The sequence below is a fragment of the Ranitomeya imitator genome, chromosome 1, assembly GCF_032444005.1.
Source record: "Ranitomeya imitator isolate aRanImi1 chromosome 1, aRanImi1.pri, whole genome shotgun sequence".
In the NCBI taxonomy this organism is placed as follows: domain Eukaryota; kingdom Metazoa; phylum Chordata; class Amphibia; order Anura; family Dendrobatidae; genus Ranitomeya; species Ranitomeya imitator.
Genome location: NC_091282.1, coordinates 1,132,517,659 through 1,132,533,447, shown reverse-complemented (window position 1 = coordinate 1,132,533,447; position 15,789 = coordinate 1,132,517,659). Strand labels below are relative to the sequence as shown.

Here is a 15,789-nt window from a genome sequence, read left to right as displayed (position 1 = left end):
ATGGAAAGTTAAGCCGAGAAACAGATGTCTAGATTCGTGGATTGAGGTGAAAGAGCAGCCAAAGGTTAAATTATATATTTAATCGCCTTAAGGGCACACTAGACAATACACTAATATACGATAGTTATACATATACAATTGTCAGATACACAAATACAATAGTGTTAAAACAAAGTATGCAAAATATAAGAGTCAGTTACAGTAGATGAAAGGCTTAAAGGGAACCTGTCACCCCGAAAATCGCGGGCGAGGTAAGCCCACCGGCATCAGGGGCTTATCTGCAGCATTCTGTAATGCTGTAGATAAGCCCCCGATGTTACCTGAAAAAGGAGAAAAAGACGTTATATTATACTCACCCAGGGGCGGTCCCGCTGCTGGTCAGGTCGGATGGGCGTCTCCGGTCCGCTGCGGCGCCTCCCATCTTCTTTCCATGACGTCCTCTTCTGATCTTCAGCCACGGCTCCGGCGCAGGCGTACTTTGCTCTGCCCTGTTGAGGGCAGACAAAGTACTGCAGTGCGCAGGCGCCGGGCCTCTGACCTTTCCGGCGCCTGCGCACTGCAGTACTATCCTCTGCCCTCAAGAGGGCAGAGCAAAGTACGCCTGCGCCGGAGCCGTGGCTGAAGATCAGAAGAGGACGTCATGGAAAGAAGATAGGAGGCGCCGCAGCGGACCAGAGACGCCCATCCGACCTGACCAGCAGCGGGACCGCCCCTGGGTAAGTATAATCTAACGTCTTTTTCTCCTTTTTCAGGTAACATCGGGGGCTTATCTACAGCATTACAGAATGCTGTAGATAAGCCCCTGATGCCGGTGGGCTTACCTCACCCGCGATTTTCGGGGTGACAGGTTCCCTTTAACTTGCAGGGGAGGCTTGTGGTCCCCTCTGTTCCATGACTTGTCTCCACAATATACTTCAGCGTGACCTCCCCAGAGAAAAAACAATAGGCCATGCTTTACACATTTAACCCCTTTGGGTCACTTCCCTCCTACCCCCTGGGCTGAACCCAAGTCCTCTTCCCCTTGCCTCTAGCAGCTAAAAACTCCAAAACCTAAGATTGGTCATAACTCCTTAAAGGGAACCTGTGACCCCCAAAAATCGCGGGTGAGCTAATCCCACCAGCATCAGGGGCTTATCTACAGTATTCTGGAATGCTGTAGATATAGGGATTTTTGTGTACTCACCGTAAAATCCTTTTCTCCGAGCCATTCATAGGGGGACACGGTCTGTGTCCCCCAATGAGGCGAAGGAGAAAAGCCCCCGATTTATCCTAAAAGATGAGAAAAATGACGTCCTCTTCTGGTCTTCACGCTGTGGCTCCAGCGCAGGCCCTGTTGAGGGCAGAGCAAAGTACTGCAGTGCGCAGGCGCCAGGAAAGGTCAGAGAGGCAGACAAAGTACGCCGGAGCCGCTGCGTGAAGACCAGAAGAGGACGTCATCTGATGAAGATGGGAGGCGCCGGACCCGGACCAACAGCGGGACCGTCCCTAGGTAAGTATAATCTAACGTCTTTTTCTCATCTTTTAGGATACATCAGGGGCTTATCTACAGAATTCCAGAATGTGTGAGATCTGTCACTCACAGTCTTTTAAGGTTTGGCCCTGTGAGCTAGGTGTCCTGGGGTTATACAATCCCATGCCAAATAGGACACAACAACCCCAGTTTTAATGAATCAGGCTCATAGTCTCTATCTGGCTCTAACTCTGCAACATATCAGAGTAAAACATACACCTGCAAATGGTAACAGCTGACAGGTTCCCTTTAATGATTGATTTGTGTCACATACACACCAGCATATTGTTGGGGCGCCAAATTTTTATGTGCATCACTTTTATGAATATAGTGAATGGCATACTTTGTGCATATACTCCATTACAGATAAAACACAAAAATTATTAATTGCTGTTACTTCTCCTCGTCTCTGGCCATTTATTACCAGTACATTTTTGCCTGTAGGACATTATTGCAAGAGAGCTTGGCTGAGTAGATTACACAAGAAGGAAAACACACAGCAAGTCAGCAGGATCTAGGAGCAACATGGCAGATGTGACAACCTACATGGTGAGCTGCAGCATGTGCTACATGTTCACAGATCGACCAGAAGAAGAATCCAATTTCACCTGTCAGAAGTGTAGACTAGTGGCCCTTTTAGAAGAAAAGGTGCGGGGTCTGGAAGAAAGAATAGCAACTTTGAAACTCATCAAAGAGAATGAAGACTTCCTAGACAGAACAGAAGCATCTCTACTGGTCACAGAAGGTGCAAAAAGTGTCAGAGAACCTCCAAAAGCAGATGAGTGGAAGCATGTGACCAAAAGAAGCAAGAAGACCATGGAGAAATCACCAACCACACAACTGAAGAACCGATATCAAATCTTTGTAGAGGATGAAGATGGCACACCTAAGAATGAAGCAATACCAGCAAGCAAAAAAGAAAAGGGCACACAGCAACAAGTGACAGCAAAAAGTACAGCCAAGAAGCAACGAAGAGTGGTGGTGGTGGGAGACTCACTACTGAGAGGCACAGAAGCAGCCATCTGCAGACCGGACATAACTGCAAGAGAAGTATGCTGCCTTCCAGGTGCGATGATCAAGGATGTGACCGATAGGATACCAAAGCTCTTCAGCTCCAAGGACGTCCACCCATTTCTTCTGATACATGTTGGCACCAATGACACGGCAAGGAAGGACCTACCGACAATCTGCAAGGACTTTGAAGAGTTGGGGAAGAAAGTAAAGGAACTGGATGCACAGGTAGTTTTTTCTTCTATCCTTCCAGTAGACGGGCATGGCACCAGGAGATGGAACAGGATCCTTGATGCAAACAACTGGCTAAGACGATGGTGCAGACAACAAGGATTTGGATTCCTGGACCACGGTGTGAATTACTGGTATGATGGACTCCTCGCCAGAGACGGACTACACCTCAACAAACCTGGGAAACACACATTCGCCAGAAGACTCGCTACACTCATCAGGAGGGCGTTAAACTAGAAGAAGAGGGGACGGGAAGAAAAACATTAGACTCGAACAAAGACGACCCAGGAAAACATACTCAGAAGGGGGGTAAGAACATTTCTAAAACAATCCACAGTGAGGAGATTGGAACAAAACAAAATCCTCTAAACTGCATGCTCGCAAACGCCAGAAGCCTGACAAACAAGATGGAAGAACTAGAAGCAGAAATATCTACAGGTAACTTTGACATAGTGGGAATAACCGAGACATGGTTAGATGAAAGCTATGACTGGGCAGTTAACTTACAGGGTTACAGTCTGTTTAGAAAGGATCGTAAAAATCGGAGAGGAGGAGGGGTTTGTCTCTATGTAAAGTCTTGTCTAAAGTCCACTTTAAGGGAGGATATTAGCGAAGGGAATGAGGATGTCGAGTCCATATGGGTTGAAATTCATGGAGGGAAAAATGGTAACAAAATTCTCATTGGGGTCTGTTACAAACCCCCAAATATAACAGAAAGCATGGAAAGTCTACTTCTAAAGCAGATAGATGAAGCTGCAACCCATAATGAGGTCCTGGTTATGGGGGACTTTAACTACCCGGATATTAACTGGGAAACAGAAACCTGTGAAACCCATAAAGGCAACAGGTTTCTGCTAATAACCAAGAAAAATTATCTTTCACAATTGGTGCAGAATCCAACCAGAGGAGCAGCACTTTTAGACCTAATACTATCTAATAGACCTGACAGAATAACAAATCTGCAGGTGGTTGGGCATTTAGGAAATAGCGACCACAATATTGTGCAGTTTCACCTGTCTTTCACTAGGGGGACTTGTCAGGGAGTCACAAAAACATTGAACTTTAGGAAGGCAAAGTTTGAACAGCTTAGAGATGCCCTTAATCTGGTAGACTGGGACAATATCCTCAGAAATGAGAATACAGATAATAAATGGGAAATGTTTAAGAACATCCTAAATAGGCAGTGTAAGCGGTTTATACCTTGTGGGAATAAAAGGACTAGAAATAGGAAAAACCCAATGTGGCTAAACAAAGAAGTAAGACAGGCAATTAACAGTAAAAAGAAAGCATTTGCACTACTAAAGCAGGATGGCACCATTGAAGCTCTAAAAAACTATAGGGAGAAAAATACTTTATCTAAAAAACTAATTAAAGCTGCCAAAAAGGAAACAGAGAAGCACATTGCTAAGGAGAGTAAAACTAATCCCAAACTGTTCTTCAACTATATCAATAGTAAAAGAATAAAAACTGAAAATGTAGGCCCCTTAAAAAATACTGAGGAAAGAATGGTTGTAGATGACGAGGAAAAAGCTAACATATTAAACACCTTCTTCTCCACGGTATTCACGGTGGAAAATGAAATGCTAGGTGAAATCCCAAGAAACAATGGAAACCCTATATTAAGGGTCACCAATCTAACCCAAGAAGAGGTGCGAAACCGGCTAAATAAGATTAAAATAGATAAATCTCCGGGTCCGGATGGCATACACCCACGAGTACTAAGAGAACTAAGTAATGTAATAGATAAACCATTATTTCTTATTTTTAGGGACTCTATAGCGACAGGGTCTGTTCCGCAGGACTGGCGCATAGCAAATGTGGTGCCAATATTCAAAAAGGGCTCTAAAAGTGAACCTGGAAATTATAGGCCAGTAAGTCTAACCTCTATTGTTGGTAAAATATTTGAAGGGTTTCTGAGGGATGTTATTCTGGATTATCTCAATGAGAATAACTGTTTAACTCCATATCAGCATGGGTTTATGAGAAATCGCTCCTGTCAAACCAATCTAATCAGTTTTTATGAAGAGGTAAGCTATAGACTGGACCACGGTGAGTCATTGGACGTGGTATATCTCGATTTTTCCAAAGCGTTTGATACCGTGCCGCACAAGAGGTTGGTACACAAAATGAGAATGCTTGGTCTGGGGGAAAATGTGTGTAAATGGGTTAGTAACTGGCTTAGTGATAGAAAGCAGAGGGTGGTTATAAATGGTATAGTCTCTAACTGGGTCGCTGTGACCAGTGGGGTACCGCAGGGGTCAGTATTGGGACCTGTTCTCTTCAACATATTCATTAATGATCTGGTAGAAGGTTTACACAGTAAAATATCGATATTTGCAGATGATACAAAACTATGTAAAGCAGTTAATACAAGAGAAGATAGTATTCTGCTACAGATGGATCTGGATAAGTTGGAAACTTGGGCTGAAAGGTGGCAGATGAGGTTTAACAATGATAAATGTAAGGTTATACACATGGGAAGAAGGAATCAATATCACCATTACACACTGAATGGGAAACCACTGGGTAAATCTGACAGGGAGAAGGACTTGGGGATCCTAGTTAATGATAAACTTACCTGGAGCAGCCAGTGCCAGGCAGCAGCTGCCAAGGCAAACAGGATCATGGGGTGCATTAAAAGAGGTCTGGATACACATGATGAGAGCATTATACTGCCTCTGTACAAATCCCTAGTTAGACCGCACATGGAGTACTGTGTCCAGTTTTGGGCACCGGTGCTCAGGAAGGATATAATGGAACTAGAGAGAGTACAAAGGAGGGCAACAAAATTAATAAAGGGGATGGGAGAACTACAATACCCAGATAGATTAGCGAAATTAGGATTATTTAGTCTAGAAAAAAGACGACTGAGGGGCGATCTAATAACCATGTATAAGTATATAAGGGGACAATACAAATATCTCGCTGAGGATCTGTTTATACCAAGGAAGGTGACGGGCACAAGGGGGCATTCTTTGCGTCTGGAGGAGAGAAGGTTTTTCCACCAACATAGAAGAGGATTCTTTACTGTTAGGGCAGTGAGAATCTGGAATTGCTTGCCTGAGGAGGTGGTGATGGCGAACTCAGTCGAGGGGTTCAAGAGAGGCCTGGATGTCTTCCTGGAGCAGAACAATATTGTATCATACAATTATTAGGTTCTGTAGAAGGACGTGGATCTGGGTATTTATTATAATGGAATATAGGCTGAACTGGATGGACAAATGTCTTTTTTCGGCCTTACTAACTATGTTACTATGTTACTATGTTACATTTGACAGGCTGGTTGCTAAAAAGGTGCTGCTTGACATCCCCTTTAAGGGGTTAATATAGTAGTACAGCCTAGTAATCGGTGTATCACAAATGGCTCAGGATAGAGGTTGACTTCATAATGCTGTGATTCCCGTTTAGTTGGTGCAATCCTCATTATCTATCTGCATGGACCAATACAATCTCATAGGCTCAGAAACTGGGCACCGTTAAAAGAGTATTCCCACCTCCAACATCCTATCCCAATACATGGTAGGTGAAATAATAATATTAAGCAAATACCTCCCATTAGAAATGTAGTATAGTTTTTTTTTTTATTTGCCATGTCTCTTTCCTCTCTATGCAGTCATTGCAGGACCTTAGGTATCCATGGTTACGACTACTAGCAACTAGCCAGCTGTCGCTTTATCAGTGGATGTAACCATGGACACCTGAGGTAAACTATGCTACATATCTAATTGGAGGAATTTGCTAATATTATTATTAAACCTACTACATATTGGGATAAGATTGGAGATGTGCTGACCAGTCTTATAATAAAAACTAAAAGCACCACTGAGCAGGGGAGAAGTGATGGCGGCCAGCTTTGGCACCACACGCGGGGGAGCAGCGAATGCTGTGGCGCTGCTTCCCCTGTGGCCGGGAGTGTGGTACTGATGTGGCACACGGTAGCCGCACGTGTGCCACACGGATGTGTGACACGGACACGGATATCTCCGGTACCATGGTTACCGGTACCGGAAATATCAGGATGTGTGAAACTGGCCTTAGACGGCGTAATGTGATGTCTAACAAAGTGGTTGTCAATAAGTCCACTGCAGTTTCCTTTTGTTATTTCAGTGCTGGAGTGCTCCTACTAATATTAGTTCTTTGACCTTAGTATCATAGTCTTCAGCTGTTCCAGGCGTCACTCCAGCTCCGGTCCCGGTCCGCCATCTTATGACTGCAAGTTCTGGCCTTGTTCTGGCTCACATAGACTTACACTGAGTAGTAACTTCTGGATGGCCCAGCAAACACTGGAGCGATCCGGCAGGTCAGACCAGAGTGGTGCCAATAACATATGAAGATGGCAGATGGTGAGTATTATACTAGGGGCAGGGAAATAAGATTAGTGGCACCACTCCAGTGCTGCAATAAAAAAGAAAAACTAAAATACTGCAGTGGTGCTTTGCAGGGGTTGTCCACTACAAAGACAATCCCTCCTCAACCTGATTGTTTTATTTTACAGGGGAAAACTCTTATACTCACCTCCCGTATCGGCGGCATTCCAGCGGTGTTGGCACTCGCGTTCCTGAGGCTCACGTGAGGTTGCTACGTGATGTGATCCGGTCACCCAATCAGTGCCGGCGTCACTGTCCCCACCTTTGGACATGCAAGTAATCAAGAAGAATTGAGAGAACAGCCGCATATCTCACTTCCTGATGATTACTTATTTTTCTGAAGGACAAGGAAGCCGCGACTGGTTGGGCACACGGCTCACTTGGGAAGTGCTGTCAACACTGGAACGACGCTGCCACTGGAGCCAAGTAGAAGTGTTTTTATCTTAACGGTAGCAAACATTCAGAGTGAGAAGTGGAAAATCCCTTTTAGTGATACTTCAACAATATTTTGTTTCAGGTCCTTACCATTCAAGATGTCTGCTTGCTGTCAATCAGTGGAACATAAAGAACCTAGTCAAGTCCACAACAAGCTTTTATTTAGCAGCAGTTAAAATTGCAAATCGCAGAGTTCCATCTTTCTCCAGTCCTACCTTTCTCTTGCACTGGTGCCTCTGGCAATCCCGGGTTTTGGGGCATTTGGTTTCGCATAGATAAGGCTTATGACAAGGCATTCGTTTGGTGTGTTTGCCACAACGACACTGCTTCTCGACCTCCTTCAATAGAGAAACATTAGAGGGTCAGCCCACGACTGGTAATAGGTTTATTCTTAAGGAAAGCGCCTTGCTGCCAATTAATGCTCAAACTGAACTGGACTCAGGCGTGCGACTCAGGGAACGAAAATGAAAAGAACGTTGTATATATTGCATCAATTTACCCAGAAGTGCTAAAGAAGCAGTCACCCTGAAAATTAATAGCCGCTTATACCAGAAGGGAAACCACTCTACTAAACCAGATTATAAGTAAAAACATTCTGTGACCTTCCTGCAAAACCCAAGAGGCTATTCTGGAACCATTCTGTATTAGCCCAATACATCTAAATAAAAGAAGAATCGTTGTGGTCATGTGCCCCACTCCTCCATGTGCCCCTCTCCTCCATGTGCCCCACTCCTGCCAATCTACAGATAGTAAAAGAACAGGAAAAGGGACTCCATGGGGTTTATCATCTATATCAAGATGGAAAACTATGGTAATTATTATTTTTTTTTTACCCAAATGATTTCCAAAGTTAATACTTCCTTTGAGCATCAAGTCCCGCAGTCCCATGAAGTAGCCAAGAAACCACTTCCATCAATGTACAAAAGGAGTGAGTCTAAGATAAATGGACATTAAATTATAATGGACCTATTTAATGAGCACCGAAGAAGAGCAGTGCAGTCACATATTACCAGCTGGCTAATTTTTCTTTTGTTTGCATCTTGTTTTGATGTTTTGTTTTTATTTTTCCAATAATGGGGTCCCGACATACACCAATAATGACCATATGGGCGTAAAATATTAATATATTAATTTGCAGAAATAAAATTGTCATATTTTGGGATGTGCTTTAAAGCAGAAGATCACTAAAGAAATAGGTAACTGATCAAATCAGATATAATCACCCGAAGCACACCATGATCTTTAAGGAATCGTTGCATTGTGCTAATTACATATGTCTATGGCAGTACATTGCACACATACATATAGCCAAACGCTGCACATGCTGCCATATAAATGGTGGCATCAGTGGTGAAGCCTAAAGAATATGATCAGCAAAACCATGGCTCGATGTTCTATAACTACTAAATCCATTAAATAATAAAAAACTGCTCTATTATCTGGAAACTCCGGTATTAGTCAATCAAAATGCTTCTTACATCACTGTAGGAAACCCAAAGAAACAATTAGATGAATGTTAGTGCAAATGTTAGCCCACCTGTCTGCACGTCTCACAGGGGCCTCTATGGCAGCGCTGGGAACACTTGTGCATCCCGCACTCCAGCACCTTGTCACAGCTGTCACCACAAGTAGAGACGTCTTCTGTACAGGGCAAGGTGTATTCTGACGGAGATAAAACAAGCCTGTAAATATTCTGGGACAGTTCACAAACATAATCCAATAGATATAGAACTCTTCTTATCCATCAGAACCGTACTTGTTTTTCCACATGGGCACAACCGATTCCCGGAACGAGGGCACTGCCCGCAAGGTCCAGCATGGCAAACCTGCTCACAGGTGTGGTTCCCGCAAGGTAAAACTTTCCCACAGACCTGAAATATTAAGTAAGATGTATCAATGCTTCTGTCCAAATGGTAAACATTATTATATCAAGTCATATAGAAACCCTAACATAATACAATGATGGGCTACTTGTGATGCATTATGGCTGTAGAGACTCTTCACATCTCTGCAAGGTAAGGAGAAAATTAGAAAAGGGGTTATCAGTTTTGAAAGCACCTCAAATCACAACAAACAGGTTCCAGGTAATAATTGTATGGGGTTCCCATTGCTGACACCTCTCTGATCCAAGTATCATTGGGAGAGGTCAAAAATATCGGAAATCTTCAGTTTTATCGTCCTGATGTGATGAAAAGAGTAATGTCATCTTATATAAAGCAGTTTTGCAAATGTGGAAGAAACTCACAAAAGCATTTCTTTACCAAAAGCACATGGAGGCATGCAATGTACCATCCTGCATCTGGATACTGCTCAGTAACAGGTAGTCTAGTGGCGGTGTAAGGACTCACCATATCACACTGCCACGTCGGGCTGGCACACAACCGTTCAGCAACCTTTCTCCTACACAGGCATTGTTGCTTGCTGACTCTTGGGCACGGCAGACAGTCTCCTGAAAATAGAGTCACACATCGAAAGTTACATCCTGCATGTTTTATTGGAAATTGCCAGATAGTCCACAATGTTCCCAGACTACAAGGAAGGCAGGCCGGGATTCACACTAGCTTCCACGTGTCTTGTTGGAAGCAAATGTTTTGTAATGATGCCCTGAGTCACTATAGGCCGATATCAAAAAGTGTTTAAAGGGGTCCAAAAGTGGCTAGGTAGAAGGGATCATTGTAAAATAAAGAATAAAATCTTACTGATTTCTCCAAACCACCATTGCCAGTCCTGCTCTGCTGCTTAATGTTTCCAACAGGACCAGAAATGAGGACATTGCGTCCATACAGTCATCTAACTTCTGAGGTCACTGTCAGCGACTGATGGATGTGAAGACATCTCAGTAGAAGTAATTACGTCCTGCCCATTAGGCATCTGACCTTACAGAGGTTTCCTGCGATTGCATGGATGGGATGTCAATACTGCTGGACACCACTGGAAAAATGGCACCGGACTGGCGCTACGTTGGGGATGTAAAGGTACCTTCACACATAACGATATCGTTGCTTTTTGTGACGTAGCAACGATATCGTTAAGGAAATCGTTATGTGTGACAGCGACCAACGATCAGGCCCCTGCTGGGAGATCGTTGGTCGCTGAACAAAGTCCAGAACTTTATTTCGTCGCTGGATCTCCCGTGGACATCGCTGGATCGGCGTGTGTGACACCGATCCAGCGATGTCTTCACTGGTAACCAGGGTAAACATCGGGTAACTAAGCGCAGGGCCGCGCTTAGTAACCCGATGTTTACCCTGGTTACCAGCGTAAAAGTAAAAAAAAACAAACACTACATACTTACCTACCGCTGTCTGTCCCCGGCGCTGTGCTCTGCACTCCTCCTGTACTGGCTGTGAGCGTCGGTCAGCCGGAAAGCAGAGCGGTGACGTCACCGCTCTGCTTTCCGGCCGCTGTGCTCACAGCCAGTACAGGAGGAGTGCAGAGAAGCACAGCGCCGGGGACAGACAGCGGTAGGTAAGTATGTAGTGTTTGTTTTTTTTTACTTTTACGCTGGTAACCAGGGTAAACATCGGGTTACTAAGCGCGGCCCTGCGCTTAGTAACCCGATGTTTACCCTGGTTACCGGGGACTTCGGCATCGTTGGTCGCTGGAGAGCGGTCTGTGTGACAGCTCTCCAGCGACCAAACAGCGACGCTGCAGCGATCCGGATCGTTGTCTGGATCGCTGCAGCGTCGTTTAGTGTGAAGGTACCTTAACATTTCTTTACAAACATTCCTTGAATTTGGCCCCTTAGTAAAAGGGGTGGAAAAGCCATCTTAAGCAGACCAGGGATGTCACCTGAAGTAACATCTCATGCACTCACCCTATAAGTTTATCATCTCCTTGTTTGCCGAACAAGAACACACAAACCACGTGGACATGAATAAACCTAGGTGCAGGGCGGTGCAGTCGGTAAGCCAAACCTCTGACTCCGACTCCTCAATTTCCATGACACAGACTCCACCAAAATGGGCTCCGACTCCACAGCCCTGCCCAGGTGGATGACTTCTTTATGCAGGGGCCCCAGAGCCCCTCTGTCACAGGCTTATTCACGGGTATAATACACAATTCTACACTTCCAGCTACATTTAAAGACAGAAATGTTTTGGACATACTGTGCGTCTTTCCTAGGGCTGCGCATCAAATATGGAGCAAAAAGGTACAATTTCCAACCTGGCTGGCAATATCACTGTAAAGTAATGTAAGCAGGCACAGATTACATGCCATGCTTGGGCTTCTTGTAAATGATACTACTGGCCAGGCTTGATGAAGGACAACATACAGCCGAAAAGTGGCTGTCCTATTATACAAGAATTCTGTATGAACATTAAGAAGGCAGAAGATGATCAATCAAGAGTTTTGTACAGATGGGGACGTTTATCTCAAATCCAGCACAAGAGCAATGATACATGCAGACTGACAAGGATTGTGCTGCAGATTTAACCTAATATACGAGGAGATTTCTGCGTACGTGTGACCAAAATCCAAATCTGAACGTTCACACCATGATTAGATTTCACATGAATGGGATTTTCAAAAACCACATCCACATGTAATATAACGTACTTCAAATTTAACCTCAAAATTCTAAAGAAATACTTGAAAATCTGCAAGTATCTTAGTCACCATTTTCAATTTCAGGCAGGAAGCTTCAGGGGTATGCTCACATGGCGCGGGTTCCCAGCAGTGGATACTGTAGGGTAATATAAGAATCGGGCCTAAAGAAAATGTATTAATCCAATGAATGCAAGCTACCTTTATGACATGGATTTGCACACTTGTGTTGCCCACACAGCAGCATTCTCCCACATGGCTGCTGACAGGACCACTCTTTGGTGCTGCATCGCCGAGGAACAGGCTTTGCCTTCTTACAGTAGCAAGTGGTGGTCACCATCTTTGGACAAGGTGGACATGGACCTAAGAGAGAACAAAGTAGGCAACTTATTCACTTTATTTATTCTTACTGTAAAATTAAACATACTTAAGTTTTAATCGCAAGTTCTAGCAGTATATGCATGAATGCTGAAGACTAGCTTATAGGGTATTCCCATCGCATGTCCATGAGCTATATAGGAAATGTACGGCTGATGTGGGTCCCCTCTCTGCTCTACTTCAATTATTGCATTAAAGCACCACTCAAGCGGCGGGGGGGGGGGGGGGTTATTATTACTTCATAGCTGGAGTGGTGCCACTAATTTATGTTCCCTGTCTTAGTATTATAGTCACCAACTGCCACCTTCAAAGTTCTCAGTGTCACTCTGGTCCCAATCCGGCATCTTGTGACCGGATCATCTGATTGATGGGAAATCAGAGGTAACAGTCACAAGCTCTCAGTGTAAGTCTATGAGAGCCTTGTTCTGGCCTTATTCTGGCTCACATAGACTTACACTGAGTAGTAACTTCTGGATGGCCCAGCAAACACTGGAACGACCCAGCAGGAGACTGACCGGAGCGGTGCCAATAACAGATGAAGATGGAGGCTGGTGGGTATAATACTAGAGGCAGGTAACGTACAACAGTGGCACCACTCCAGTGGTAGAATGAAAAACAGCTGGACTGGTGCTTTAAATTGGACATACGCGGTCGGACATATCTCCATTCATTCTCGAAACGCGAAATTCCCCAAACCCCGCTGTAACTAAAAGGAAGGGTGAACTGAGGCACAATGATGGGTTTAACCCCTTTACCCCCAAGGGTGGTTTGCACGTTAATGACCGGGCCAATTTTTACAATTCTGACCACTGTCCCTTTATGAGGTTATAACTCTGGAACGCTTCAATGGATCCTGGTGATTCTGACGTTGTTTTCTCGTGACATATTGTACTTCATGACAATGGTAAAAATTATTTGATAGTACCTGCGTTTATTTGTGAAAAAAACGGAAATTTGGCGAAAATTATGAAAATTTCGCAATTTTCCAACTTTGAATTTTTATGCAATTAAATCACAGAGATATGTCACACAAAATACTTAAAAAGTAACATTTCCCACATGTCTACTTTACATCAGCACAATTTTGGAACCAAAATTTTTTTTTGTTAGGGAGTTATAAGGGTTAAAAGTTGACCAGCAATTTCTCATTTCTACAACACCATTTTATTTTAGGGACCACATCTCATTTGAAGTCATTTTGAGGGGTCTATATGATAGAAAATACCCAAGTGTGACACCATTCTAAAAACTACACCCCTCAAGGTGCTCAAAACCATATTCAAGAAGTTTATTAACCCTTCTGGTGCCTCACAGGAATTTTTTGAATGTTTAAATAAAAATGAACATTTAACTTTTTTTCACAAAAAATTTAATTCAGCTCCAATTTGTTTTATTTTACCAAGGGTAACAGGAGAAAATGGACCCCAAACATTGTTGTACAATTTGTCCTGAGTATGCCAATACCCCACATGTGGGGGTAAACCACTGTTTGGGCGCATGGCAGAGCTCGGAAGCGAAGGAGTGCCATTTGACTTTTCAATGCAAAATTGACTGGAATTGAGATGGGACGCCATGTTTCGTTTGGAGAGCCCCTGATGTGGCTAAACATTGAAATCCCCCACAAGTGACACCATTTTGGAAAGTAGACCCCCTAAGGAACTTATCTAGAGGTGTGGTGAGCACTTTGACCCAACAAGTGCTTCACAGAAGTTTATAATGTAGAACCGTAAAAATAAAAAATCATATTTTTTCACAAAAATTATCTTTTCGCCCCCAATTTTTTATTTTCCCAAGGGTAAGAGAAGAAATTGGACCCCAAAAGTTGTTGTACAATTTGTCCTGAGTACGCTGATAGCCCATATGTGGGGGTAAACCACTGTTTGGGCGGATGGGAGAGCTCGGAAGGGAAGGAGCGCCGTTTGACTTTTCAATGCAAAATTGACAGGAATTGAGATGGGACGTCATGTTGCGTTTGAAGAGCCACTGATGTGCCTAAACATTGAAACCCCCCACAAGTGACACCATTTTGGAAAGTAGACCCCCTAAGGAACTTATCTAGAGGTGTGGTGAGCACTTTGACCCACCAAGTGCTTCACAGAGGTTTATAATGTAGAACCGTAAAAATAAAAAATCATATTTTTTCACAAAAATTATCTTTTTGCCCCCAATTTTTTATTTTCCCAAGGGTAAGAGAAGAAATTGGACCCCAAAATTTGTTGTACAATTTGTCCTGAGTACGCTGATACCCCATATGTGGGGGTAAACCACTGTTTGGGTGGATGGGAGAGCTCGGAAGGGAAGGAGCGCCGTTTGACTTTTCAAAGCAAAATTGACAGGAATTGAGATGGGACGCCATGTTGCGTTTGAAGAGCCACTGATGTGCCTAAACATTGAAACCCCCCACAAATGACACCATTTTGGAAAGTAGACCCCCTAAGGAACTTATCTAGAGGTGTGGTGAGCACTTTGACCCACCAAGTGCTTCACAGAAGTTTATAATGCAGAGCCGTAAAAATAAAACAAAAATTTTTTTCCCACAAAAATTATTTTTTTAGCCCCCAGTTTTGTATTTTCCTGAGGGTAACAGGAGAAATTGGACCCCAAAATTTGTTGCCCAATTTGTCCTGAGTGCGATGATACACCATATGTGGGGGGAACCACTGTTTGGGCACATGGGAGGGCTCAGAAGGGAAGGAGTGCCATTTGAATGCAGACTTAGATGGAACGGTCTGCAGGTGTCACATTGCGTTTGCAGAGCCCCTAATGTACCTAAACAGTAGAAACCCCCCACAAGTGACACCATTTTGGAAAGTAGACCCCCTTAGGAACTTATCTAGATGTGTGCTGAGCGCTTTGACCCACCAAGGGCTTCACAGAAGTTTATAATGGAGAGCCGTAAAAATAAAACAAAAATTTTTTCCCACAAAAATTATTTTTTAGCCCCCAGTTTTGTATTTTCCCGAGGGTAACAGGAGAAATTCGACCCCACAATTTGTTGTCCAATTTGTCCTGAGTGCGCTGATACCCCATATGTGGGGGGCAACCACTGTTTGGGCGCATGGGAGGGCTCGGAAGGGAAGGAGCTCCATTTGGAATGAGGACTTAGATGGAATGGTCTGCAGGTGTCACATTGCATTTGCAGAGCCCCTAATGTACCTAAACAGTAGAAACCTCCCACAAGTGACACCATTTTGGAAACTAGACCCCCTAAGGAACTCATCTAGATGTGTTGTGATAGCTTTGAACCCCCAAGTGTTTCACTACAGTTTGTAACGCAGAGCCGTGAAAATTTAAAAAAAAAATCTTTCC

The 15,789-nt window shown here is 43.8% G+C and overlaps 1 protein-coding gene across 1 annotated transcript in view; it reads right to left on the bottom strand.

Annotated features, from left to right (window-relative positions):
• NFXL1 (nuclear transcription factor, X-box binding like 1) overlaps positions 1-15,789 on the bottom strand; it is a 202,031-nt gene that overhangs the window by 122,481 nt on the left and 63,761 nt on the right. Inside the window, exons 7-11 of the mRNA XM_069744506.1 lie at positions 12,304-12,465; positions 9,903-10,003; positions 9,311-9,425; positions 9,092-9,216; positions 7,770-7,892 (exon numbers count right to left, since the gene is read on the bottom strand). Of these exons, the coding sequence (XP_069600607.1) occupies positions 7,770-7,892; positions 9,092-9,216; positions 9,311-9,425; positions 9,903-10,003; positions 12,304-12,465 (626 nt within the window). The remainder of the gene's footprint in view (positions 1-7,769; positions 7,893-9,091; positions 9,217-9,310; positions 9,426-9,902; positions 10,004-12,303; positions 12,466-15,789) is intronic.